Source organism: Gadus macrocephalus, chromosome 5, assembly GCF_031168955.1.
Source record: "Gadus macrocephalus chromosome 5, ASM3116895v1".
NCBI classification, from domain to species: domain Eukaryota; kingdom Metazoa; phylum Chordata; class Actinopteri; order Gadiformes; family Gadidae; genus Gadus; species Gadus macrocephalus.
This window is the reverse complement of record NC_082386.1, coordinates 18,035,041-18,063,011: the sequence shown is the minus strand read 5'-3', so window position 1 is coordinate 18,063,011 and position 27,971 is coordinate 18,035,041. Positions and strand designations below refer to the sequence as shown.

The window sequence follows — 27,971 nt, the reverse complement described above, 5'->3', positions numbered from 1 at the left end:
CTATGATATGTTAAAGAGATGCTGAGAACAGGCTTACTTCCTGTTTGGCCGCTTTGCCGTCAAGTTTGATTGGCTGTCAAGGCCAAACTGTTTTGAATTTGAAAAAGCAGTTAATACATTTGTTCAACTTGGTCTGAAGATCATATATGGCAAGTTTCATGATGATTGGACATAATTTGTGGCCTGTGGATATGTACTATTGTTTTGGGCAACTTTCAACATGGCGGCCAAATTCTGATGTTGCCATGGGAAATATTTTATTAAATATATGGGGTAGTCTGACAGTATCGCCAGACATTGACAATAAGTTTGATATATACTCATGTGAAGAGAGGAGTTAAAACACATCTACATTAATAACAGCGCCCCCTAGAGGTCAAAGGTCACCAGATTGAATGAGTGTCCCCATGATGATGTCGAAGTCTATGTACCAAGTTTGGTTATGATATTTGAAAGGGCTGCTGAGATATTGGCCTACATCCTTGGCGACTTCGCAGTCGGATTTGATTGGCTGTAGCAGCCAAACGGTTTTGAATTTGAAAAAATCTGTTGATGTTTTTTGTCAAGCATGGCCTGAAGATCATGTGTGCCAAGTTTCGAGATGATTGGAAAAGAATTGTGATAGGGGATGCATTTTGAAGGTTTTTGACGTAAATCAAGATGACGGAAAATCCATCGTGGTGCAAAACGACGATGTGCTTTGAACCCGGCTTGGACCAAGGAATCCAATGATACCTTGTTTGTGAATATTGAATGAATAGGTCAAAAGTTATAAACATGAATGCGTGTCCAACTTTGACCTGTTGGTGGCGCTAGAGCTCATGAGCTAACGACCCCAAATCTGCTTGATGGGATCATGGGACGGTCCTAGTAAGTAAGTAAGTAAAATGTATTTATAAGGCACATTTAAAAACAGTTTTCACTGGCCAAAGTGCCGTACATGGTGCAAAGAGGCATATATAGGAACACATACCACATACATAGACATAGATAAAAACATATAAAATAAACGAGAATCAGTAAAATAATCCTGAATCAGTGTGCCAAATTTCACAACTTTTCACCAAGGCGTTCTATGGGCTGCCATAGACTCCCATGACAGAATAATAATAAGAAAACGTACAAAAACAATAGGTTGTCTGTCTCGCAGCTTCGCTGCTTGACCCCCAATTATAACTATGGTAATACAATTACATTTCCGGCCTCTCACTGGCTAGGCGTACTTATTACAAACGTAAACATTTACCGAGAGCCATATTCGTATTCAACTTGAATTTTTTTTCAAACAATGCAAGAGTCGCCCTCTTTGTCCTCAGCTTCAATGTGTCCCCTCTGCAGACGGGGAGCTGCCTGAGACCGCCCAGTGGAAGGGCATCTGCACCTTGCTGAAGCAGACCCCTCTGCACAAAGCCGTGGCCACCCTGATCCAACGAGGAGACATCAAGTAGTTCCTCTGAACCGCGTCAACACCCAGCCATCTCTCCTTAACCTCTTTGTTTATATATATATTTAATAAGAACCATGTCCATATATGTTATACCATACTTGGTAATAAAAACAGAAATGCAACTGCAGGCTCTATTTGCCTTTTTTTTATTATTCTAAACTTCACCTGATCTAAACACTTGTTCAGAGTTCACCGAGACTCGGCATAGCCTCTGCCCTGCCCCCCCCACACACCCCCCTCTTACGCACTTATTGTGTGATGTACGTCCTCGCACTTAAAAATAGTACTTAGCAATCTTCAAGCATCTTATCCTAACTATCTTTATTGTATACGGGGAAGGGGTTAACCTAACAATTGTGAGTGCTTGGCACTTGGTTCTATGAACATCCTGACGGTACCGACAGCGATATAGTGTTGTTTCTCTTCCCTCTGCCAAATGTACTTCGCTTTAGAGTAAGTAAGTCGCTTTAGATTAAAGCGTCTGCTAAACGCCCTCAATGTTAATGTAAACCGCCGCCCCTCTACGGGTATTCAGCGTCTGGGGTCGTTCCCGGTCGACGCCGCTCGCTCCCGGTCGTTCCCGGCCGTTCCCGGTCGCTCCCGGTGGACGCCGGCCGCCCCAGCCCCCCCACGCTGCCGATGGTCTCGTTAAAGGCCTTGATCCTGCGCCGCAGCGCCGCCATCTCCCGCCTCTCCCCGTCCTCCAGCCTCTTCAGCTCCTCCCGGGCGCTCTGCTCTCGCCAGGCCTTCTCCCGGGCCGCGATGCTGTCGATGGCAGCCACTTCCCTCAGCTGCCGGATGGACAGCCACGGCACGGTAGACGGGCGCTGCGGCGGCGGCGGCGGCGGCAGCGGCTCCGACGGAGTCTCCAACGGAGTCTCGCCGGATCGGGTCCCTTCGGCGGCGGCGAGGGACTTGCTGGAGCACGGCCGCTCGCCGGAGCGCTCGAGCAGCGCGATCTCCCGCATGTTGCGGCGGACGGTGGCCTTGGGCTCGCACGCCCTCAGCAGTGCGTCGCGCTCCAGCTCCCCCCGCAGGATGGCCTCCCTCTGCTGCAGCCTCTTCATCGTGCACCTGGGGAGGAAGGCCCAGCTCACATGACCGGCTCCATGCCCAACACCTCATCAGTACGGATGCCAGCCTAGCCACTTGGAGTTGATGCCAGTAACGAAAATTCGTCCGATACTGCCTAAAATGCAGTATCTGGTATCGCCTCTATGTGCCGATCCGATACCATCGCGTGACTAGCTCATTTACTACACAGCACAAGACTTCTATTGGGCAATGTCACACTGTGGCCACAGACACCACAGATGATATCAAGCCACATGATAATATAATGTTCACCTAACTCAAGTGAGGGCAGGGACCCTTGGAACAGTGTCGATCGCGACACGCCACCTCATGATGTCACGAGTCAAGGATCATAACACATAGAGCCGGTGTTAATGCCGACATGTCTTAAGACCCTCTGCTTGTGGTGATGGCCGGTTTATCCTGTGCCTTGATTACTGATTCACCACAGGTGCGCAGTCTCAGCCAGCCCCAGAGTCGGGCCATCAGCCTGACTCTGGGGGGCCAGGTGAGGCTGCTTCAACCAGCCGTCAACCACGGACACACGCTCCACACCCATATCTCTGCGGTCCCTCTGAAGGGGATCCTTCCACCAGTACCTGAACTGGGCGTCCAGGAGCTCCAACCTCCGCCGGTGCTCCAAGTCCGCCCTCCTGTTCCTGGTGTGCATCAGGTCCGTGATCCGGCTCACACCGGATCCCCAGTCCGCTCTCCTCATGACGGCAGCTTGGGATCCCTCTGTCTGGGAACCGTCTGTCTAGGATCCGTTTGTCTTGGATCTGTCTGTCTTGGATCCCTCTTTCTGGGATCCGTCTGTCTGGGAACCGTCTGCAATCTCCACCGGCTCTTTTAACTTATGTTGGTATTTCCAACATAGAGCGATAAGCTGAAACGCGGCCGTCTTCTCGTGCTGGTTCCTCTGTTAACACCGGAGGGGTTTGTGTTGGAGAGGGAGAGCCATTTGCTACCATGGATTTCATTTGCTGGAACACAATAGGCCATTGTGATAGGTAAATTGTGGGGTAATTATGGAACTGGTTATTGTGTGTGTGTGGTAGCGGGGATACGTTGTGTGTGTGTGTGTGTGTGTGTGTGTGTGTGTGTGTGTGTGTGTGTGTGTGTGTGTATGGTAGGCCTAGAGGGTACAGTGCGGGGGTAAGGGTTGTAGTTCACAAAGTGAAGAGTGGGTGACACAGATTTGATGGTTTGACCGTTGAATTGTATACAAACCCGTCCTGAGTAAAAGTATATTCTAACCACAGATGCAAGGGTCATATGTGCCTGGGAAGGAAACTGTGTGTGTGTGTGTGTTTCATTATAGAGTTAAGTGTTGAAGTAGAGGTAAAATCATATTCAGTTTGGGGGTTTCCAATACTGTAAGGGTCTCGCAACTAATAATATGTATACAACATGCATATAACATGTATATCATCATTGGGATTGAAATAAATTTTGAATAAATACATTGAAATAAAGAAAATAATTTCTTTAATAAATGTTAACGGGTTAATCTACATTTTGTCACCCTACAGTAAACTCCTTAAATAGGATTTATTCATGTTTACAAAAAAACACAGAAATGGAAAGAAACGGAACCAATGATGAACCGAGTGGGTAGTGGAATGTTCCCACAAGCCTGAGAGGCAAATGTGTAGACAAATGTGTTAGTATGGTCACATCAGTCAGTGCCTGAACTTATGTGAAATTCGGTCTATAGCCCACTTCAAAGTGCTGACATAATGCAATTTTGCAAAGGCGAGAATATGCATGTGTACGTTTTTCAAATTACATTTTCTCTAAATCTATACAGTAAAATCTAGTCAGTGCCTGAACTTATGCTCGGCAGGCCTTTGCCGTCTCTCGTCTCGAGCTTCTCGCTCACAACCAATCACGTTCTTCTGGAGGTCACTAGTTCTTAATTGATTTCAGCTGCGTCTCCCCCGCCTCTCCTCATAAAGCGCCCCCACCGTGACGGATGTTAATCGTTTATTTTGCGTTGGATTGCGTGGGCTGAACAATCCGGACATCGTGGCCACCGACGTGGACCCCCGCCACCGGGACCCCCGCAGTGAGTAACGCGGGGTAGCCTACTTCCTTCATGAGCACTGCACACTCTCCCCATCTCCTCCTGTCGTCTGTTCTCGCCCCTCTATTGTACATGTTTTACCGCTGGAGGTTAATGTGGATTTGCTGATGGAAGTGGTAGTTTGTGTTGAGTGGTTTATCTATGGGATCGACTGACTAACTAACGCTGCGGACCGCTACAGTACCGACCACCACACTGGGAAGTGTCCTCTGCTCACTGTGGAAGCAGCATGGAAGAACTGCAGCAACTCTGATGGAAACAAGGACCTCCACGCTGTTGAACACAAACTGTTCTAGGCCTACTACAAACCGAGGCGGTCCCACTCGGTTAAAGATCTCGTGGTCAATGCGGCAGACCGCTGGACCTGGACGTCACCTTCTGCAGATACTTCACTGCCCTCAGGAATCCACGGATAACTTGAAACATGTCCGACTCCACATGTCCGAAAAACTTGTGGAAGGAAGAAAGGGGTCTGTTTTTGCTCAACCCATAACCCCACTGAGCCCTTCTGTGGAAACCTGTCTGACTGACCCTACTGACTGGGGGCCTGTTGATGTGTGTTTGGTTGGTCTGGTACGGTTTGCTGCTTGTGATCTGCAAGGTGGTCCTGGGTTAGATGCGGTGTCTGACTTGCACACCACTCTCCCAATTCTATTCTTCTCTTTACTACTTTTCTACTTTCAATACACTTGCTGCTGCTGCTGTTGACCGCTGGTTGTGCAATGTGGTTTTTATTCGCGTATGTTCTGTGGACTTTGCATTTGTATTTTAATGAACATGTTTACTGCCTGTTAGACCTCGGATTGGCAAACCTAAACTCCTTCACTGGCAAAATGTAGATGCAAATTAAATGCCAAAATTAACATTTCAATATTCGTTTTGCGTATTTCACCAATAGCTTCGGAACTAGACGGACATCGTATATAATTTGCTCTTCAAAGATGCGGTCAGGCGCCCCTCCGTTATGTAACGTTTTCTGCCCGGTACGAAATAGACCGACCAATAGCAACCCTTTAGGCTATCTGATGTGAGGTTGGATATACGCAACATGTAGAGGTGTTTCAACAACAAAGATGGAAGTTAGTGAACTAAAGACTGTATATGCTCACTAAAAGAACGAACGACTACTACTCAAAGATTTTGAGGAATATGTATTTCTGCATCACCCGTTCCAATGCTATGATTAGTCGAGGCCTACCCAATAGCATAGCATCGACCCATTTTAGATCGCGCCCTTTAGACACGCCCCTTGGAAATTGGACATCGCACTTCGACGCAGAGGATCCAGAAGGATTTCACAACGAGTCCATTGGAAGATATCGAGGAACATGAACATCACCAATGAAGGAGAGTAACGTTTCCACTTGCTATAGGAATTTAGTGAAGCACTAAATAGTTAATAATAATAATAATGATAAAATGTGGTCACCATTTATTGACTTTTTGGGTAAGACTTGCTTTACTAATATAACCGCGTTAAAACCGCATTCATTTACTTTTCTTGTGTAGTTTCCCACTATTCATTAAATGTTTTATAGCAGTAAAAAAGTAATCAATAGAACTATACACATTTGTACAACAATTAATCATTATACAGGATTTGAACATTTTCTATTCGAGCTCATGCTTCATAATATTTCCAAGGATTGCAGAGTACCAAATGATTTATGAACAGTTGTTTTTGTTCAGGAGCGGATTGTACTCCCAGAGGCTTCAACAGAGCGTGTCTGGAGCTGGGAGCTGCAGGTGGATGTTGGCCAGGAGCCGTTCAGTCCTACAGGAACAGACGGGTGAGCCGTGGAACTGCACATCCTATAAACTCCTCCTTGGCGTGGTCAAACGGTTCAGAATAAAACTGGATTTCAGTCATTGGTTGTGATTGGCTTGTTAGCCAAGCGTTCTCAGCCACTAGGACTAGTGTCCTTATGAAGATTAGATGTGTGGCTGGGTTTGGGAGTTTATAGGAAATGATACTTCTCAAGAACGCACAGAATGGGAGAAGATAAGCTACTGACATCTGAGTGAGCGAGGAGAAAAAAATCTCCATTGTTTAAATAGATTTTGTCTTGTTTCAGTAGAGGTGATGGAGGCGGTTGTCTGGAGGTGCTCGTCTGGAGGTCCGTGGCGGTCGTCTGGAGGTGCTCGCCGTGAGGTCCATGGCGGTCGTCTGGAGGCGCTCGCTGCAGGTGGAGGGAAGGCCGGGAGCCGTGCAGCCCAACGGATGCAGAACGGTGAGACACGGAACTGCACAGCTGCACATTTTTTCTAGGCTTGGTGAATTGTTTAGAATTAAAACTTTGACATGCAGCCACAGCAACTCTGAGGTGTTCTGAAAAATGTCAGATGCATTCTCAGCCACAAGGACCAGCTCCAGGATGTAGGCTAGGTGTGTGTGGCTGGCTGTTGGGTTAAATAATACCTCACTCAAGACTGCACAGTAGGGCATCAGTGAGATCTGTGGGAGCTAAAGCAGAGGAGGAGTTGATTATCTGCATCATGTACGGGGAGAAATGTGCAGTGTGCAAATGGAACGTGTCATTCGCCTTTCAGAAGGACTGAGGCGGAGTTCCTGGAGGCAGAGGCCAGCCTGGAGGCAGAGTCCAGCCTTGGAGGGGCGGTGGCCTGGAGGTCCTGGAGGCGTCCAACCTGGAAGGGGCGGCATGGAGGGCCAGGTGGCGGCTCCTCATCCAGTGAAGTTAAACTCATCTTCAGTGCATCCATGATGAAAGGGGAGAAATGTTCCAGTGTGCAACTGGAACTTGTGTCTCACATTTCAGAAGGGCCTGGAGGTGGCCAACCTGGAAGGCCTGGAGACGGCCGAGGTCCTGGAGGCAACGGCGGTCCTGGAGGGCCCGGAGGCGGCGGCGGCGGCGTCCTGGAGGGCCCGGAGGCGGCGGCTCCTCATCCAGTAAAGCTAAACTCTTCTCCAGTGCATCATGAACGGGGAGGAATGTCCGGGGTGCAAATAGAACCTGTGTCTCATTTCAGAAGAAATGAGGCGTCGTTGCGGAGGTCCAGGCGGTTGGCCCGGTGGAGGTCCTGGAGGAGACGGTCCCGGCGGTGGAGGACGGCTGGGGGATCCGGCGGTGGAGGTCCGAAGGCGGCTCGTGATTAGACCAAGCAGCTCCTCATCCATGGAAGGTAAGCTCTTTCTCCAGGTCAATCTGATCAACGAGAAAATCAAAGAGCGCAGCCATGAACTGGTGGTATCGCCATTTGGGGACTAAACTCTAATGTTTAACTCAAGTAACTGCAGTGTTTCCCCCAGCACTGTATGGTTAAGGCAGTCTTAACAACAGTAGGGCCCCGCCTTGACTACCAATGTAGAAAAATTATATATAAAAAATTAATTATGCAATAACAAAGTGCAAAACTCGTGGGGAAATAAAACATACTTTCCTCAAGTCCAAAAAATATAGATAAATAATTTGTCGGTAATACTGTATAATGTTCAAAACAATAGTCGTGCCATAAAGCATTTTGAATGCAATTGAAAAGGCGGTTGTATGTATTATTGCGAACTGAAACCCTCACCGAAGACCCCCCCCCCCCCTTGACTAAGACATTGTCTGGGGGCAACACTGAACTGGGTTGTATCACTTAGTAGTGAGTACACTAGGGTAGCTGGGTCATCTCCAAATGGTAACTGAGTGTTTGCTCCAGCAGGATTGAAGGAGTCACTGGGGATGAAGATCACTGCTCAGGGGCTGACGACCACTCATCTTTCCGGAGAAGGTACATAAATCTACGGCTGATATGATTAAAGTTCTGCAGTTCAGATCCGCTGATAAATGGTCCCATACCGTATCCACAGCGTCCTCATGGTGCAGGCGGTCAAACCTCCACCTCTTTGAAGAGACCAAGCAGCTTGATGACTGACTGGTTCTTTATACTCAAGACCTCGTCCCGGAGCAGAGGACGGACCTAAGGCCCGCAGCGCAGCCGACTAGAGACTCCATGTGGAACCGGTAAGATACTGGATTGACCATCTTGAAGACATTTTCATTTATTCAACAAGGTTAGTTTTGTTTGACGGGTATGTTGCTTTGATACTAGGGGCTTCTTCTGTAACAAACTTTCTAGAGAATAAGATCTGACTTCAGCCAATCAGCGGGATGTCCTTGAACAAGAGCCAATGGCTGAAGGTGCTCAAACGCATTCTTTTGACTCGCTCCTCTACTATTGCTGTAATCAAGCTGGATGGCTATTTTGCTCCTTCTACTGACAAAATCAAGTCTGCCACCTGGTGGCTGATGAGGGCGTAGCAACTCGGGTACATTGGAAACATGATAAGAAGAGCCTGTTTTTGATGGTTGGATCGTACACCTAAATGTTTTTACATCAAAATATCGCCGAACCCCATGTTGGACAATGCTTGTTTTCATCCTTTCTATGTTTAGCTTTGATTTATCCTTACCTTTTCTTGTGACCCATTCCCCTTAGGTTCAATGAAGTTGACCTCTCCTTCAGGCGACTTAAAGGGAGACCAGATGTGCGGCAGCTGGGTGTCATGGTGCAGAGACCCAACGCTGGTAAATATTTACTTCCTCCTTGAACAGACCTAACGCGTCAAACGGCAATTATATAATCCCTCCTGATCTTTATAAAGGTCTGAAGACAAGTCTTTTCTGTGAACATCTCCACTGACTAGTGTGCTCTTAATTAAATTAAAGTTAATTAAATGCAGTAACTCCAATGCACCTGGAGGCTCGTATTGAATTTTTTTGAAACCTGGTTCTCCAGCACTAGGACTGTTGCAGTAAATAAATGCTTGTTTTTTCGCTAATTTAAGTCTATGAAATCAAATGCTGATTGAGACCAGATGGGGCTGTTCCTGCATTTATAGACATTTGATTGCCCTTGACATTGATTCTACTTTTTGCATCAATTTACTTCACAGTACTGAACTACACCAGTGTGTCCTACTCCCATAAACCCTGAGGATCCCTGGATGGCTACACCAGCACATTAATCCACACCCAACATCAACACACAGTGCACACTCTATAAAGCTCGTAAGTCCGCCCCTTGCGGCGGGACCTCGTGAGATCGTAAGATATGACTGGGTTTCAATGGAGAGAAAGTAAATATTTTCTCCATTTTATGTTGCACCACATTTTGGGGGCAGAATGTTTGAAATGATCTTTGTCATTTATTTCTGTACTCCATATCTGTAATCCCAGCTGTTGTATTTTAACACGGTAGCTGGGAACCCTCTTTATAGGGAGCGACTAGAGGGACGAGGCTGGAAGCAAACCTGAGCCTGGATCTTAACCTTCTTTCTAAACCTAATGCCGCAATTTAACCGCAAATAAAGTGAGGCCTAAAGTAACTTGACTCTCTTACCTAAACTTGCTTGCCTAAACTCGCTTGCATAAAACCTAAACTCGCTTGCATAAAACCTGAACTTGCTTGGCTAAACTCGCGTCGCTTGCCTAATACCTGAACTCGCTTGCCTAAACACGCTTGCCTAAACACGCTTGCCTAAACTCGCTTGCCTAAACTCGCTTGCCTAAACTCGCTTGCCTAATACCTGAACTCGCTTGCATAAAACCTAAACTCGCTTAGCTTGACTCGCTTGCCTGAACTCGCTTGCATAAAACCTAAACTCGCTTGCATAAAACCTAAACTCGCTTGCCTGTACTCGCTTGGCTAAACTCGCTTGCCTAATACCTGAAGTCGCTTGCCTGAAGTCGCTTGCCTAATACCTGAAGTCGCTTGCCTAAAACCTAAACTTGCTTGTCCAAACACGTTACACAAAGTTAACCATCCATAATCTTTAACCCAAACCAGACTTGTCCCTGGGTCGCTCCACTTTAATTTAGAAGTTTCTTCTTTTACCTCATCTGCGTTTTGAGTTTCATTCTTTGAGGGCTTGAAGTGCTTTGGAGGATATTTGAACCTTTGTTTGCCGCATCAATAAACATGCTTTATCTTTACCCATTTTGTTTTGGATTGCATTTCTATGTGTAATCCGGCCAAATGTTCAGTGTCCTTACATGTAATGTCTATGGTCTGACGATAATCGGACCTCTTCATGAAGCAGAATGTGTGAATGTTGTCCCGTGAGCTCCAGGCTCGCTGTGGGCCTGTCAACGTCTCTTTAGCAAAAGGTTGGAGAGTGAAATTCATTTTTGTGCCATTTTCATGGGAGTATTTCAGACCTGTGGTGTTTCACATGAGACCTTAATGGGAACTTTTCTTTTTCTGCCTGCATACGTAATGCCTACATTTGTAGGGTGATCACTGTTGATCCCAATATTGATCATTAACCACCTCATTCTTTGGGATTACAAATCATGTAATTTATGAGCATATTTGCAAATGCCTCCAAATATCAGATTGTGTAAAAACGAATGAAATGTAACCTGCTTGATTTAAAGAAAATAAAACATCCAAATATTATAAACCTCTTTTGTGTTGCTCTCTTACCATGTGGAAATTAGCAGATAGATATGTTTAGCTCTGATTTGCTGCCTCCTTTTGGTGTGGTGCTGGGATTTGTTTAATATACTATTATCATTTCCAGGATAAGTTAATAACCTAGTATAGCCTACCCGGAAAAGAAGGGATATGATGGCCAGGGCAGGCTGTTTCGGTGTAAGTGAAATCCGCGAGCTGCTGATCATGTGAGAGGTTATGTAGTCACATTAAAAAATACCTTGAAAGATGGTAGGCCTACGATCTACGAGAGACGCAGAGGAACTTTCCTTATGAGGCTTTTGTCGGGATAAAAAACAAGTGCTCAGCAAAATGAACAATAAGTTGAAGTTTTTGCACTTGTATATAGTTAATTTCGTTTGTAGCCTTTACTCAGACGTGAGCTCATTCTTGCATGCGGGTGTCCGGCTTGGCAGTGTAAAAAGGCCTATACATCATCCTGCCCAACAATATGGGCAGGATCTAGAGTCAAGACCAAGCTCTCCTAATCGGGTCAGCAATAGCCGGGTTTCAATGCCCAGAATCTGAGTTTGAATGCTACTGAATTAATGGAATGTTGCATTTTTTGTTTTACATCATAGATTCTAAATTGCGCGCCAATCAATGAAACCTTATGCGGAATCAGATAGTCGGCTCTTTGCTGCACATTAAGATAAATGTAGTTGTCACACAAGCTATTTTTGTAATTATTTCAGGGGGGAAAATGCCTTGAAAAAATGTAGTAGGCCTAGTGCGTTCAGGATAAGGACTAATGTAGCATATGTCAGCCTAGGCCTAATCAATTGTGTTTTAATATCTTTAGCATTCATATTATTGCAGTCTAATCTTTTCGTAGGCTATTCTGTTGATGGCCTTGATGGGGAGATATTTTAACGCTTTTTAACCCCATTTTCCTGCATCATTCCTGCGTCGCACCCTCCTACGGAGCCCATTTCAGCACCGTGTCTGTAGACGGTTGCAATCCTACGAACGTCGTGAGTGCAGTGAACGCGCGTTCGAAGCGCTCCAAATAAATTTACGATGCCTTGCAAGATCCATCGTGAGAATGATCGTACGAGCATCGTTATCGGGTAACGGAGCCCTGATGCCCATGATCCTCTGTTGGCTCTTATTATGAATATTCATGACATGCAAACATCTCGCCTCTGCTAGGCTAACAGCACTGTCCGTAACACACGCACGCACAAACACAAGACAGGAACACACACACACGGCCACGGTGGAGAGGTCATCTCTCTTATGACGTCACAATGAGCTGCATGACGTTGGAATTTTTTTCTAAGAATCTTTAACGTTTGCATATCTACTGTTACACACATATTGAAAAACGCTTCTGAACAAAAGACATCGCTCGACGATTTCCGTCTGATTATTAATAAGCTTATTTTGTCTGTTGTTTCTGCAAGGAACGAACGGAAAACAAAGGTATGTTACGGTCACTTAACGAAAAAAATTCAATGATTTACTAGGGAACGGGCTGTTAAATAGGAGTCATTTGTTGAGTTTATAGGCTCTGTCGTATGTGTGCGATCGTTTATCTGACGCATCGTTTCATAACGCGGCCCTCAAGTCGGACAAGTCGTTTTATTTTTCCCATCACATTTAATCGGTCACCATAATGCAAAATTGCATTTTGAAGTGGGCTATAGACCGAATTTCAGGCACTCGCACAGGTTTGCTTCCAGTTCAGGCACTGACTGATATGACCATACTAACTGTTGTACCGACTACTTGTACACAAGGAACCATTAGATTTTACTGTATAGATTTAGAGAAAATGTAATTTGAAAAACGTACACATGCATATTCTCGCCTTTGCAAAATTGCATTATGTCAGCAAGTGGGCTATAGACCGAATTTCACATAAGTTCAGGCACTGACTGATATGACCATATTAACCCGTGTGCTGACTACTTGTACACAAGGAACCATGTTATTTTACTGTATAGATTTTGAGAAAATGTCATTTGAAAAACGTACACATGCATATTCTCGCCTTTGCAAAATTGCATTATGTCAGCACTTTGAAGTGGGCTATAGACCGAATTTCACATAAGTTCAGGCACTAACTGATATGACATACTAACTGTTATACCGACTACTTGTACACAAGGAACCATTCGATTTTACTGTATAGATTTAGAGAAAATGTCACTGACTGATATGACCATACTAACTGTTGTACTGACTACTTGTACACAAAGAACCATGTGATTTTACTGTATAGATTTAGAGAAAATGTCATTTGAAAAACGTACACATGCATATTCTCGCCTTTGCAAATTGCATTATGTCAGCAATTTGAAGTGGGCTATAGACCGAATGTCACATGAGTTCAGGCACTGACTGATATGACCATACTAACTGTTGTACTGACTACTTGACCACAAGGAACCATTTGATTTTACTGTATAGATTTTGAGAAAATGTCATTTGAAAAACGTACACATGCATATTCTGCTGGCCAATGGAGTCGAAGGTCCGCACTGGCGGCCAACTTGCCACAGTCAGCTGTTCACCCATAACACTGTGTTGGCTTGGTAGTGGTACATGTACTTTTTAAATAACCTTAACCACCTTGCTACATTTTCAAACGGTTTGTTTTGTTATAAACGTCAGAGATGTAGTTACGGCACTGCATACTTGATACTGATGAATAATTATGTTAGATTCTAAAAAAATTGAAATATTCTAAAATTGGTGCAATATTATAACCACGTTAATAAGGTTTGTAAGAAACCCAACCGTTGGTAAAACGGTGGAAAATGTAGCAAGTTATGGTTATTTATAAAGTACATGTACCACTACCAACACAATGTTATGGGTGAGCAGCTGACTGGCAAGATGTCCGCAAGTGCGGACATTCTAGACGCCGCCGTAAGACAGCTAGTGTTCTATATATCTACACACGTAGGTGAAGGGTTTTATTTTGAAAACGTTGCGAGATACCACCCAAAGGCTGTTTAGAGTAAAGGCGCACGAAGATTTTGTGTGACGGCTGGTTTAACCGCGGATGAACGAATGGCGGCTCACTTGACCGCAGTGCCAGGAGGGCCAGAGAATCTGCGAGTGGGCACGGTACCCAAACCCCAACCTAAAGATGGAGAGGTCTTGATTAAAGTTCACGCCACTGCCCTCAACAGAGCTGACACATTGCAGGTAGCCTACAGCATATACTACGTACCCACCATAGAAACTTAAAGAACCAGAACAGCATGTCTACTCAATGAGCTATAGCTGACATAACTCAAGTCAGGCCTGTTTTAAAGCATGGAGCAAGAAGGATGACATTCATTACATTGCATTACAGAAAGAACACACACACACACACACACACACACACACACACACACACACACACACACACACACACCTACGTCCCTTGTGTGCTGCTATTGTTTGTTACTGATTATGAATAAAGCTTCCTACATCGTTGACTGCCCCATGTCTCCGGTGCCTTAGAGGAGAGGGCTGTACCCCCCGCCCCCAGGAGAGAGCGACATCCTGGGCCTGGAGGTGGCCGGCACGGTGGCTGAGGTGGGCCCCGGCGTGAGGGGCCCCTGGGTGCCGGAGGAGAGGGTCATGGCCCTTCTGTGCGGCGGAGGCTACGCCGAGTACGTGGCGGTGGCGGAGGAGCTCCTGCTGCCGGTGCCCCCCGGGCTGACCCTCTGCCAGGCGGCGGCCGTCCCCGAGGCCTGGCTCACCGCCGACCAGCTGCTTCACCGCGTAGGTAACGGCTACGCTACGATGCTAACGCATCCGCTAGGAAGGAGGGAGAGGCTCGAGCAGCCAACCGGGGACCTGTGGGGGCACACACACGCGCTGGGCCACGCACACGCACGCTACGTCATGCACGCGCACATACAGACACACAGACGCAGCCGCCAACAATGCACACGCACACGCACAGGTGAATGCAACTACACCCCGTGCACACACACACACACACACCCACAAACCATGCACATGCATGCACACACACACACGCACTCACCATGCACACGCACGTGCGCATGCAAATGCACACACACCGCACCATGCACACACTGCACACGCACGCACCATGCACATGCAGACACACACGTAATGCCATCCACACGCTCAGATTGCAGAACATAACAAATCTATCTAGCCCCACGTAAGATATTGTGAAGGGACACTTTGATGTGTGTCCTGATTACTGTTGAGGTTATAGATAGATACAAACACACCAAAGAGATGTTAAAAAGGATCAATAAAAAGAGAAAAGAATAATTTATAATAATTGAAAGAAAGCAAATAATATATAATTAATAATTCTTCCCCTGAGAGAATAGGCCTATTGTTGTAATTAAAGGTAGTAGCTAGTTAATAAGTGGACACTAGTATATAAGTAGTAACTGGGTTGTAATAATTATCTAAAATGAGACTGTTGCATCGATCACAGACCATATGGTGGGGTTTCATTGGCGTTTGGAACAAATTTCAAACTTTTCAGTGGACACACACTGGTATGGTATGTAGCACAAAAAGTATATAACACAAACCATGTTAATTCCATTTAACTTAGTGGCCCAAAGTCTACCTGTAGCATTCCTAGAGCATCAATCCTAACCCCTGCTTACCTGCTCATTAATGATGCATATAACAAGTCACTTATCGCTCATTTACTATACATAACACAGGTCACTTACCCTCTCATTAGCGATATATAATTTATAAGTCACTTACCTGCTCATTAACGATAGATAACACAAGTCGCTGACCTTGTCATTAACGATAGATAACACAAGTCGCTGACCTTCTTATTAACAATATATGAACCCCTCATTAAAGTGTCTTTCTGCTCATTAACAATGTATAACACACTTCAGCGACCTGCTCATTAACGATATACAACACTAGTCCCTGTAAATCACCTTAGATATGCGCAGCTGTTCAATGACCAAACAGAACCACACCCAGCAGCAGCAGCAGCTCTGCGGCCTCTTGTGTCCACAGCCGAGGTGAAGGCGGGGGAGGTGGTGCTGGTGCACGCCGGGGCCAGCGGCGTGGGAACGGCGGCGGTGCAGCCTGGCGCGCCTGGCCGGCGCCGTGCCCGTGGTCACGGCGGGCTCCGCCCAGAAGGTGGACGCGGCGGTGGCGCTCGGGGCGGCGGCCGGGGTTCCTCCACAGCCAGGGGGACTTTGCAGACGGAGTCCTGGGCTACACCGGAGGTACGTCACGGGCTCTCGTCGGACCAACCCGATCCGACTCCTCCCCCTTGATGCAACACCTGTTTTTGATGTCCTGCCCCGATGTCTTGTCTCGTCTGTGTTGTTTGTAAATGGAGCTGCTTGGCTGCGAGCAAATTTCAGAGTTGCTCTAACAAAAAAGTATTATCTAGGCCATCTGGCCGTGGCCGTTGGCCGTTGCAACTGTGGCCTGGCCACGGTAGGCTCTTGTACATACGTCCTCACGTCGTAAGTAACACGTCATCACCAAGCGTCCGCTGCATGGACCATAATAAAGTCTGGCGCCAGTCAGAGTTCTAACAACAATGGACAACAACGCGGAGAACACAGTTCGCACTTTGCTGAGTCTGTTGCTTATTTGGATATATGTTTACCGTTTAATGGGAAAGAAGACTCGTCGCCTTTATTATGTCCGTGGTCGTCGCATGGAATATACGTCATCCAGCTCAGGTTGCGTAGCCGTGCGTGTGCGCGTGTTGGCTCATTAGCATCTGTACCGTAGCGGCCCGTACCGTAGCAGCACACCTCTCCCAAGTGGCCAAATTGGCCTGGCCTGGCCAGACTGGCCACACTCACACTGGCAGATTTGAGCACCTAACCGGCCTCATGAGTCAAGGATCATAACACATAGAGCCGGTGTTAATGCTGACATGTCCTAAGACCCTCTGCTTGTGTTGATGGCCTAGTGTGAGTGCACCCTTAACCACCTCTTTCCTCTAATGACCAATCAAAGGGGAGCGCTCCTATTAACCAGATATATAGGTAGACAGAGAGATGGATGCTCCTATTAACTAGATATATAGGTAGATAGATATTGATACTCCTACCAGACAGACATAGGTAGAGAGAGAGATGGATGCTCCTGTATACTCTACAATTGTGGTTCTCAAACGTTTTCTACTTGTGTACCCCCTCATTTTCTATTTGTATAGCTTTCAGAATTGAATATTGTGCAGGTTTTTCTTGAGTACCCCTTGCAGTAGTCCAAAGTAACCCTAGGGGTACACGTTCCCCCATTTGAGAACCACTGCTCTACAATAAAAGGCCGGCAAAGGGGAATGAGTGTGCAACCTTCTATCGTATTATGCATCACAATATTCCATTAGCCAGCGCCTCAGGTAAATGTCGGTTGGGTATGCACCGTGCTGAGTAGCTCCCCAAATGTAAGTCACAAACCAGACCATGACCATGACCTCGGCCTCCGTCCATCGCTGTTGAAGGCCACGGCGCGGACGTGATCCTCGACTGTGTCGGTGGGACCATGTGGGAGAGGAACGTGCGCTGCCTGGCGGTGGACGGCCGCTGGGTGCTGTATGGCACCCTGGGGGGCAAGGCCGTGCAAGGAGACCTGCTGGGCCATCTCCTTAAGAAAAGGGGCCGGCTCATCACCAGCCTCCTGCGTTCTCGGAGCCTCCAGGTGAGTTAATACAGCTCGTTAGTCACCTCCAGGTATGTTATTACAGCTCATTAGTAGCCTCCAGGTGAGTTAATACAGCTCGTTTGTTACCTCCAGGTGAGTTAATAAAACTCGTTAGTGACCATCAGGTGAGTTAATACAGCTCGTTAGTAGCCTCCAGGTGAGTTAATACAGCTAGTTAGTAGCCTCCAGGTATGTTATTACAGCTCATTAGTAGCCTCCAGGTGAGTTAATACAGCTCGTTTGTTACCTCCAGGTGAGTTAATACAGCTCGTTAGTAGCCTCCAGGTGAGTTAATAAAGCTTGTTATTTGCCTTATCGTGATAAGTAAAATAAATAGATATTCATCTATCTACATTATGACTTAATTTCCAATGTTGTCTTTGCATCATTTCCTCTCGGCAAGATAAAGCTGACCTGGTGAAGGCCTTCTCCGAGAGAGCCTTGCCCTTCTTCACAGACCCACATCAGCCCGCCCTGAAGCCAGTGATTGACAGCGTGTTCGACCTACAAGACATCGGCGAGGCCCACAAACACATGGAGGCCAACAGAAACAAGGGAAAGATTGTTGTTATAGTGACTCCACAGAATCAGGGTGGGGAGTGATGGCTAGAGTTTACACAAACAGACCTTGCTCATTATGGACCAAATAAAGAAGAAGAATTAATCTGTGTGGATTGTCTTTTTGATTTGTTTTGTTATAATACTTACAGGAAGATCAGTCAGAGCCATAGTGGTCACAATGAGCTCTGTAGCAAGTAGTTGGCTTGTGAAGACCGAAATGTTTCTGGGTCAGCCAACCTTGAAGCACCCATACCAACCTAAGCTCGTTCATGATTGAACAAGTTTATTAAATGAATCCATAGTTCGCACAAAAATATCGCCTGTATAATTTTAAAAGGTTGCCTGAATTGAAGTGACTCTATTTTCTCCTGAATAGAGGTTCCCAGTGTGAGCGGCGCACAACTCTGGACTGCGCATTTGCAGCGCAGCTATGCGCAAGCCACAACCGTCCCCTTGGTGACGAAACGGGAATCTTTTTTTTTTCTCCTTGGTGAAACTTCCTGGGTCTACTTTCATCAAGTTAGTTATGAAATCTTTCTTTCCGCGTTGCTGTTAGGAGAGGGGATATCATTGATATTCGGTTTTATCATGCGGCAAACGTTAAAACAACCAGACCAAGTTTGTGAATCCTGCGACGCTCGCTGAAGTTCAAACACCGATCCGGCCGCTGTAACTACAAGTATGTGTTCTGTTGTCTACTTCCTCATGCCGCCGAGCTAAGCGGCTAATGCCTGGATCAATGTACAACTCCTGCCTTGACAGCACTGAGTCATGACCTGATTGTTGTTAATATTTATCTAAAGAGGAAGACTAATTTCACAACATCAGTGCAGATATCCCAATTAATAATATCCTATCCTTTCATGATGCTCAGTGTGTAGCTATCGTGTACTGGCGCCTTCTCCACACGGACCCGGGTGGACGTGAACGTGGTAGCGGGATTGAAACGAGTACCCAGTGTTGAGTTGTGTTGTGTTTTAACGCCCTGTCAGATCCACCATGGAAGAAGGGAATAAGCCTCAGCGCAAGATGTCCACGGCGGGGGACAGCCTGTACAAGATCCTCGGCTTGCAGAAGGGAGCCACTGCGGACGAGATTAAAAAGGCGTACCGGTAGGTTTGGTTATTTAGATATACTGTAGCTATATCTTTATCCCAGGGATGCATCTACACTCTAAATGCATTCTTATCTGCACTATCGGATAAACACCCCAACATTTTTCCCAATCAATGTAAACTTTATCCCCCAAATGTAAGCCTCTCTAACTGACTCCCTTTTACTGGCAATTATTAAAAACCAATGGGTTGTTCCTGTTGCCTTGTTTCCCGTTTTAAGCAGTTGGTATCGCCGCTTTGATGAAAGGCGTCCCATACAGAATGTTTGATTTGATCTAAAACGACTCTTCTTCCACATCGTCGCAGGGGGCTTGTCCACACATGTCTCATATAACTCAGAGCGCTCAACTCATCAGCTGTCATCTCACACAGATCCTCTCGTTCTAAACTGTCCCTACAGGAAGCTGGCGCTTAGGCATCACCCGGACAAGAACCCAGACAACCCGGAGGCGGCGGAGAAGTTCAAGGAGATCAACAACGCCAACGCCATCCTCAACGACGAGAACAAACGCAACATCTACGACGAGTATGGCTCCATGGGGCTCTACGTGGCCGAGCAGTTCGGAGAGGATAGTGTCAAGTACTACTTCCTGACGTCAAAGTGCTGGTTCAAGGTGAGGAATCGGCCAGTCGCGAAATGGGGGTGAGCCTGCTGTGCCTGTGTAGTAAATGAGATGAGTCAATGTAGTAAATGAGATGAGTCACTTGATGGTAGCCGATCGGCGTATAGAGTTGGTTACTCGGCGACACTCAACACTGCAATTTAGGCAGCATCACGCTACAAAGTTCACCAAGGTGTTGTTGAGTATGATTATACGGTATTAATTATACAGGTATTTAGTATTTTATCTTTTGAGCCGGAGCAACTTGCATTGAACTCTGATCCATGTTAAAGGGGGCATGTTATGCCACCAGGTGTAAGTGTGATCAGCCCTTACATGCCCCTTCAAAACCTGCCTTTTCCTGTGCCTGGGTAACATCACAAGTGGGCGTGTCCACCTAGATGTAAACCTGATAGATCCGTCTACCAGCATACCCAGTAGCTGTAGCAAATGTTTCTTATCTATCCGTCATACATCTATGTGGACACGCCCACACGTGACGTCATTAAAACACAGGAGAGTGCTGATTTTCAAACGGCTTGTAATGACCCCTTTGAGGCCGAGGCTGAGACATTATTAGTGATCAAACACATGACCTTCCTTGTCCTGGGATCGACCTCCCTCGTCCCCACGGTGCTGCTGACGCCTCTATGCAGACATTGTGTTGTAAATATGGGAGTGTGTTTCTCTCCTGCAGTCCATTAGAGAGAACCCTTTCCCTGCAGGGTTCTGCTCACAGAAACCTCCACAGAAGCTTCTGTGGAAGTTTCCAATGTACAGGTATTCTACATGTACATTGGTAACTAGGGCTGGGTATCACGGCCAAGTTCCTGAATCGATTCGATTTCGATTCTGAAGGCTTTAAATCGATTAATCACGATTCGATTCGATTCGATTCAATCCGAATCGGTTCCATCTGCTCCTAGATTGAATGATAATTTTCTTAAGTTGTAAGGAAATATTCTTTATAGGCTATCATCGTTAATTCATCACTAAAATCATTAATTGTGACTAAAATCTTGTAGTTGTGACTGTTAATTAACATCCTTAGCAAGATTTTACATTCTATTCAACGTGATGGCCTGCCTAATTCAATATATTAATGAAATTATCTCCATGCAACACACTGCAAAAGACATGTTTTTATTTTGTAGGCTACATTAATGACAATCCAGGCAACTATAAACAAAACTGCCTCCATCTTCCTAAAAGATATAAATATAACCATTGTAAAGATTATACCATTTAAGATAAAATATTCAAGTATTATAAAACTCCTTAAATTCACATTTTTTTCAACACATTTAAAAAAAAATAAAAAATAAAAAATCGATCTCATGCCCTGTGAATCGATAGCGTGAAATTTAAACGAAATCGATCCAAAATCGATTAAATCGATTTTTTTACCCAGGCCTATTGGTAACTGCTCTGATGACCAGCACGACGTCTGAGGAGCAGGCCTTAAAGGGCCGGGGCACCTCTCTCGCCACTTTTTTTTTTAGCTCACATGCTCGCTGGTGTTGATGATGTAAGCTATGACAGGAATGTGCGGTAAGGCCACCAGCATTTCCAAGCACACCTCACTCCTGCCAGTGTTTCCCATACATAGACCAATGTGTGGCGCAGTGCCACAGAAACAACACCGGGCGGCACAAATTGATTCAGCTTTTTTTCTCGCAAGTTTGAAATATAAATATCGTTCCGTTCAATCATCTCCGGTTAGCACTCTTTCTCCCTGTCATTCTCGATCGCACAAGCACACAGAGACGAGCGCGCATACATGCCAATGGTGCGCGGGTATACACTACCACTTATTTGATCAACCCGCGTATAACTGATACATGCTGACGCACTGACAGTTTATTCGCCCGCTCCTCCTCTCAACGCGCCTACAAAGGAAAACCCGATGCAGCGGAATATTTGGCACAGTGAAGACGGTCGGCGACATCTGGAGTTTACCAATGTGTGCTCAAACACACCTGCCCCAAATTATTGTAGACTCAGAAAAGATAATGTTAGCCTTATGAACTCAACCTTATTGATATTGAACATCCTGCACCCTAAGTCAGCATAGACAACGTTGGTAACGCAGCAAACGATGCGATTAACGTGAACTGCGGTTATAGTTTAGATAGATTACGGAGCTGGACTGGGTACCCCCAGCCCGTTCTGCCGGCGATTTGAATTGGCTCTGCAGCAGGGGCTGGAGCTGGTCTGTGGGAAACACTGCCTTCTCCACCGTCCACCACTGTGTGTAGAGGTCGTGCAGTCCCGTCTTGCTAAGGATTCCATAAGCCCTCTGTAAGCACTGCTAACCCCTCGTGTGTGTGCAGTGGGCGAGAACGGTTCAGGAGAGATTACGAAACGTCACCACTGCAACTCAGTCGAAAACGCCCGTGAAAAGGCCAATGTGCTGCCAACAACCAAAACGAATTGACCCTCGTCAACATTCAAAATATCACCCCCAGAAAGTACTCCTAGGCTCTGTTTGATCTGAATATTCTCAGAGTCACGCCTGGAGTCGTGCGCTTCATCAGTTTCACAAGCTTGGACATCCACTCAAGCACTTCCCTCTAAGAACTTGTGGTGAAGTAAAAATATGCAAAACCTTCTCACTTACCATATGGGAAAGGTGAGTTTATCAGCATATCTGTGTTCCTTGTAGAGTGGTTCCGATACCCGATACGGCCTAAAACGCAGCATCGGGCATGTGACTAGCTTATTTACAACACAGGCAGAGAACATCACAAACGCATGCAGTGTTAAGCCAAACACTCACTGACGGCCCCGTTACTGCCGACGTGCTGGCCCACACCGGTGGAGGCGCGCCTCCCCGCTAACCGTCACGCCACTGGTCTATTCCCTAGGGTCGCCGCCCCTGATAAAGCGCTTTTTTAACGCTGTTTTGTACATCCCGACTTGATACAAGGTCCTGTACGGATGGAGATTGTTGATGCAGTAGATGAATAATCCCGAATGCAAAATGAATGAGCAATGACGGTGAATAAAGTGACTAAACCGTAAACAAAGGGACTGACGGTACATAAAGTAACTATGAATTAATGTCAGCACAAAGAGGGGCTCATGGGCATCAGGGCCATATATGTAGTCATAAAACAACCGGCATGGTTAGGGTAGCCTATACCGAGTATGTTTGTTGATCTGCTGCTTTCAAAATACAATCACAACGGTGCTGCAGCGCAACGCTTCCTATTGGTGCTAGGGGCGTCATTCTGATTCTCGGAATCTGGAAGGGAAAATTGGAATCTGAACATCTCTGGTTCCTTGTTCCTTGCTGATCACACAACAGACCTGCACACACTTATAGAATTTTGTAGTGCTAGTAGGATAGGGGTATATTTTTAATAAAATATACCCCTATATATGTAATGTAGTGCTTTTCGTAAACTTTTTCATCCTATGTATTTATATTACTGTACCTTGTTATCCTTTTAATGTTTAATCCCATGTTTAGGTATTATTGTGTCTTGTTTAGTTTTGTAGTTCTTATTGTTCTTACCTGCCCAGGGACTACAGGTGGATAATAGCAGTTTGCTAAAACCTGGTACAATGCATCTCTCCTTGCTCTAAACATGGTCTATGTTGTTTGTTTTTGTACATTGTCCCTGTTCAAATAAAGTTACGTTCATTACATTGTGCCCTCGCCCGTTCAGCCTTCAGACGTTAATGAAACCGACCCGGCGTGTAGCCTGTTCATCCTCCTGGTGCCCTGCGGTGAGCCCCTCCTGGGTTCAGCCCGAGTGTGCCCCTCGCTGTAGCTAAAGGACCCCCTTCTCTCCCCCCCCCCCCCCCAGGCACTGGTGGTGTGCTGCAGCATCTCCACCTGCTGCTGTTGCCTCTGCTGCTGCTGCTTCTGCTGCGGCCGCTGCGGCAAGAACCTGGAGGGGGACGGCGACCCCTACATGGACCCAGAAGACCTGGAGGCCCAGATCAGGGCCGAGCAGGACGCAGGTGAGTGGGGGCGGGGCAGGGCGGGGGGGGGGGGGAGAACATTTCTGTTCTCCCTGCTGAGTCTCCGACGGGTAGAGCAGGTTTTCCTCAGGTCTGCTTACATGTTGGTTTGTTCAACGCCTCATCCCCTTCAAGCTGTAAAGATCACCAGGTGTCCCTGAATCAGCGACCTTTGGGTGACGGACGCTGGGACCGCGAAAGCGAGTGTGGCCTGTTTTTATTGTGTCAGTCATTCTGTGCGCTGGAATTCTTACGACGAGGCAAAGGTCATCTGTGTGGGACAATAACACACAGTATAGTGATCAATTATTTGGAAAGGTTGCATTTTTAGCAAATGCAAAACCGAGTAAACAGAGGGGAAGATATGTAAATAATAAACTGGGTTATTCCATGTCTGTCAGCAATACAAGCCAAACAACATAAAATCCAGATAAATAAATTCCATAAAAAAATAATCCCAGTAAATGCCGTCTGTTGATAAAGAGCTATAAAGATTGATACACCTGTATGCAGTTCACTGCAATATTTTATTCCATTAAAGCGGTGATGTTATTCTACTTGGTGGAGTGTGTTTACCCATTACAAGCCGTTTCAAAATCTGCCTTTTACTATCTTTTAGTGACAACACAAGTGGGCGTGTCCACCTAGATGTACACTGGATAGATATGCATGCTGATCTATCCAGCGTACATCTAGGTGGACACCCCCGCTTGTGATGTCACTAAAACCCAGCAGAAGGCAGATTTTCAAACGGCTTGTGACGGCTGATCACACTCACACCTGGTGGCATCACATCCCAATTTTAATATTTCAATAACATTCAACACTTTGTCGTCCACACACTCCTCTTCGTCCTGCAGCCCACAGTGGAACACTCTAAACGTGAAATCCCTACATTGAAAAAAATGCCCTCTGACATCTCTTGTTCCACAGCTAATGGGGAGACAGTAGTTGAGCAGCCTAGCCCCACGCCCTCGGGTGCCCGGGCCGCAGGTGATACCCCAGCTATGGCTCCCCGTGCTGGGCTGAGTCCCAACCGCCGTGACCCCCCCCCCCCCCCTCTACCCCGCCGCTGCTGCTACTAGCTCTTCTAACCGCCGCCGTTCACTTTGGTAGAACTCGAGCGAGTCGAGGCATTTACATTTACTTTACCATTCAGGGCAGTTAGCATAGGCTTTATCCAAAGTGACTTACGATAGGTCAATTTGTCCGAAGAAGGAGAAACAACAATATGTCGCTGTTGGTACAGGAAGGATGTTCATAGAACCAAGTGCCAAGCACTAACAAAGTGGCAAGTATACTTGGAAAGGAGTTAAGTGAACCCATTCCCCGTACACAACAAAGATAGCTAGGATAAGATGCTACATAAGTGCAAGGACATACAACACACAATAATTGCGGTCATGTCCAGAACAAAACTGCTTAATCAGGTTTGGTTTTGTGACCCGGTTCATAAATGTATAGCTGGTAGGATAACGCTTTTTATGCGAAGGTAATTCAGGTACAGGTTAGTTTTCGGGACATTGGGAGTTGGACCCAGAACCTTATGACCGGGAACCCAACACCCTAACCGCTAGACACTCTTGTACATGAGTGGCAAAGAGGATTTGTGTGTTGCAAGTTTGCGATGGTTTTGCAATTTGAATTATGCGAAATTAATCGATTTCATATAATGCCATTTGAGTTGAAAGTTGAAATATTTTCAAAGACAAAGTACAGTGACTAGCGATATTCATGGGTACCAGTGGGATTATAACCATTAACCCTGGCAGTGTTAAAGCCATGCTCCACCAGCTGGGCTAGCAAGGATCCACATATATGGACAGAAAACGCTTTGATGCGATTAGAATAATCAGAATAGATAATACACTGAATAATTTAAAAGGCTTGTTAAATATCCTCAATGTTTAAACACAGTTGTTCATTGTATACAGGAGAAGAGGCAGGACTGTGGTTATTTATTTCAGCCTCTCCACGTTAGCTGTTTGCCTCAGGTTTATTTGTGGTTTGGGTTGAGTTCGATTATTTGATCTTTATCCCTCACAGTTGTTCGGACTTCTACGTCTTTAACATTAGACATTTGACCTCTTCACCGAAACCGTTCAAACTGTCAAACGACTGCTACCAAAGTGAAATATTCATTGCATTACATTTATTGTCCATTATATTAACCCTTTTTAATATTAATACCATTAATCTGTGTTGATGAGCAATTAGGCTTTCCGTCTGTTGGTCTGTTTTTAACATGCTTGTCTGTATCATGTTGCTAACGCTGGTTGATGGCAAATCATAGGCTTCTACGCGCTGACGGCATATTAACATGTTAACATTAACCAAGTTGGTGCTCCATTGGAAGCCAATTGTTTCGTTAACATTCCCCGCTGCTGATCTTCAGAAACAAGTCACATCTTCACATTTCAGCTCCTTAAAGGCACCCAGTGCAACTTTCGAGGCTTAAAAATAAACATTCAATTTCTAGTCTTTTTTACACGTAGTAAGTTTCAATAACTCCATACCATTACATACCGACATTTAAGCAGCAAAGATGAGACGTCGTTGTGTGGTGAGAACTGATACAAAATCGATAACGACAACAATGCCGTCATTTTCTTTATTTTTTGTAACCTACAATAAATAAAGCAGGCTTCCAGTCAATGGAAAAATGGCTTCTCCCCACCGGCGATTGTTGTTGTTTACGATTTTCTATCAGTTCTCACCACACAACGACGTCTCATCTTTGCTCCTTGAATGTCGATATGCAATGGTATGGAGTTATTGAAACTTACTACGTGTAAAAAAGACTAGAAATTGAATGTTTATTTTTCATTGAATGTTTACATAAAGTTGCACTGGGTGCCTTTAAAAGAAAAACCTGAACCATATTTATGAGCTTGCGATTTTGTTTGCTGTTTTTCTCACACTGCCCTCCGCTGCCCCCTGCAGGCGAGAACACGCCAATTGTCATCCAGCCCCACGCGGCAAACGGCGGCAGTACCGAGTCCATCGACAAGGACCAGGCCGTCTACCAGCTCACCATCCCGGCTGAGGAATGAGCGGGGACCCGGTGTCCGGGTCTTTCAAGGTCTTCAGGACTTTATGACAGACCGTGGGGGGAACACCCCCACTGGAGCCACGCCCACAGTGGATAATGAATAAAGTTGTGAATGAGACCAGGGAGAGAAGAAAAAAAGAACGGAAAAGGCCTAAAAGAGGATTTTTTTGGATTTTTTTTACAGGAATTAAACCGAAATTAGAGGATTTTCTTCGTTTCTTTTATTTTTCCTGAAGCCAAAGTTTCACGATTTATTTCGTGAAACGTTCTTATTTATTTTTACAGAATTGTTTTGGGCTCTTTCCTTTAGATTTGTTGGAATTGTGGATGAATACTTTGTTGCACTTCAAGGCGGATTGGAGAGCGTTTGACCCGGCCAGCATTGCCCCAACAGCCCGCGGTGTTGGTTTCTAAAGGTAAACGTTTGAATCTCTGCTTACTGCTGCTGACGGTCGAGACCACAACTCGAAAACCGCTCGTTTCGAACGAAAAAAAATCATTTTCAGCATGTATCACGTCATCACAAGCACCATCATAAACGTCTTCCGATTGGCCGTTTGTGAACGATGTAAACCATGAGAGAAGCATGGAAGGTCGGGACTATATTTGATTCTTTGTTCCCCGGTGTGTAGGCACTGTAGAATACTCCAGCATCACGCCAATAAGAAACTAAGATGTGCTCATTTGTTTTTTTCCGGGTGAAGTGCTGAGAAAACCACTGATTCACGGGGTGGAGGGGGATTTTAAATGACGTAGATGTACACGAATCTTCCGTGTTTGACTTTGTTTTTAATGTTAAATCAGAAATAGCCTAGCTACTGTATAGGTGTATTTGTAATTTACATTCCACCAAATATGATTCCCCTTATAAAAGTACCACTGAAATGTATAAAGTGTATATATGAAATGTTGATACATCTCTCTTTTCTGAACTGCATTTCAATTTTCAATTAAATTTTAAACTTCTCACGTCAACGTCACTTTGGTT

General features: G+C 45.7%; 3 protein-coding genes and 1 long non-coding RNA gene across 5 annotated transcripts in view; 3 read left to right on the top strand and 1 right to left on the bottom strand.

Moving 5' to 3' along the window:
- cenpo (centromere protein O) overlaps positions 1–1,569 on the top strand; it is a 5,583-nt gene extending 4,014 nt beyond the window's left edge. Inside the window, exon 6 of the mRNA XM_060051586.1 lies at positions 1,339–1,569. Coding sequence (XP_059907569.1) covers positions 1,339–1,448 — 110 coding nt within the window. The 3' untranslated portion in view covers positions 1,449–1,569. The remainder of the gene's footprint in view (positions 1–1,338) is intronic.
- A 2,652-nt stretch (positions 1,570–4,221) lies between these two features.
- dnajc5gb (DnaJ (Hsp40) homolog, subfamily C, member 5 gamma b) lies at positions 4,222–27,958 on the top strand. 2 transcript variants are annotated; one of them, XM_060051673.1, is made up of 7 exons: positions 4,222–4,232; positions 18,826–18,921; positions 19,235–19,354; positions 19,758–19,971; positions 23,775–23,931; positions 24,865–24,924; positions 26,875–27,958. In XM_060051673.1, exons 3-7 carry the CDS (start codon positions 19,242–19,244, stop codon positions 26,982–26,984), a joined length of 654 nt encoding a protein of 217 aa, XP_059907656.1. In that variant the 5' UTR covers positions 4,222–4,232; positions 18,826–18,921; positions 19,235–19,241; the 3' UTR covers positions 26,985–27,958. The 2 variants fall into 2 exon arrangements, with proteins under 2 accessions (XP_059907656.1, XP_059907657.1); XM_060051674.1 differs by lacking the exons at positions 4,222–4,232; positions 24,865–24,924 and having other exon boundaries at positions 18,652–18,921.
- On the bottom strand, positions 10,246–11,001 carry LOC132457470 (uncharacterized). Its single transcript, XR_009525664.1, has 2 exons — positions 10,316–11,001; positions 10,246–10,280 (listed from the first exon to the last, which is right to left on the bottom strand). It is a non-coding gene; the product is annotated as an uncharacterized LOC132457470 (long non-coding RNA).
- On the top strand, positions 14,070–18,349 carry tp53i3 (tumor protein p53 inducible protein 3). Its single transcript, XM_060052734.1, is given in 6 exon segments — positions 14,070–14,207; positions 14,511–14,778; positions 16,029–16,099; positions 16,101–16,187; positions 16,189–16,243; positions 17,482–18,349. Coding segments are annotated over 6 exon segments (825 nt in total). The 3' UTR covers positions 17,688–18,349.
- Positions 27,959–27,971: the final 13 nt, after the last annotated feature.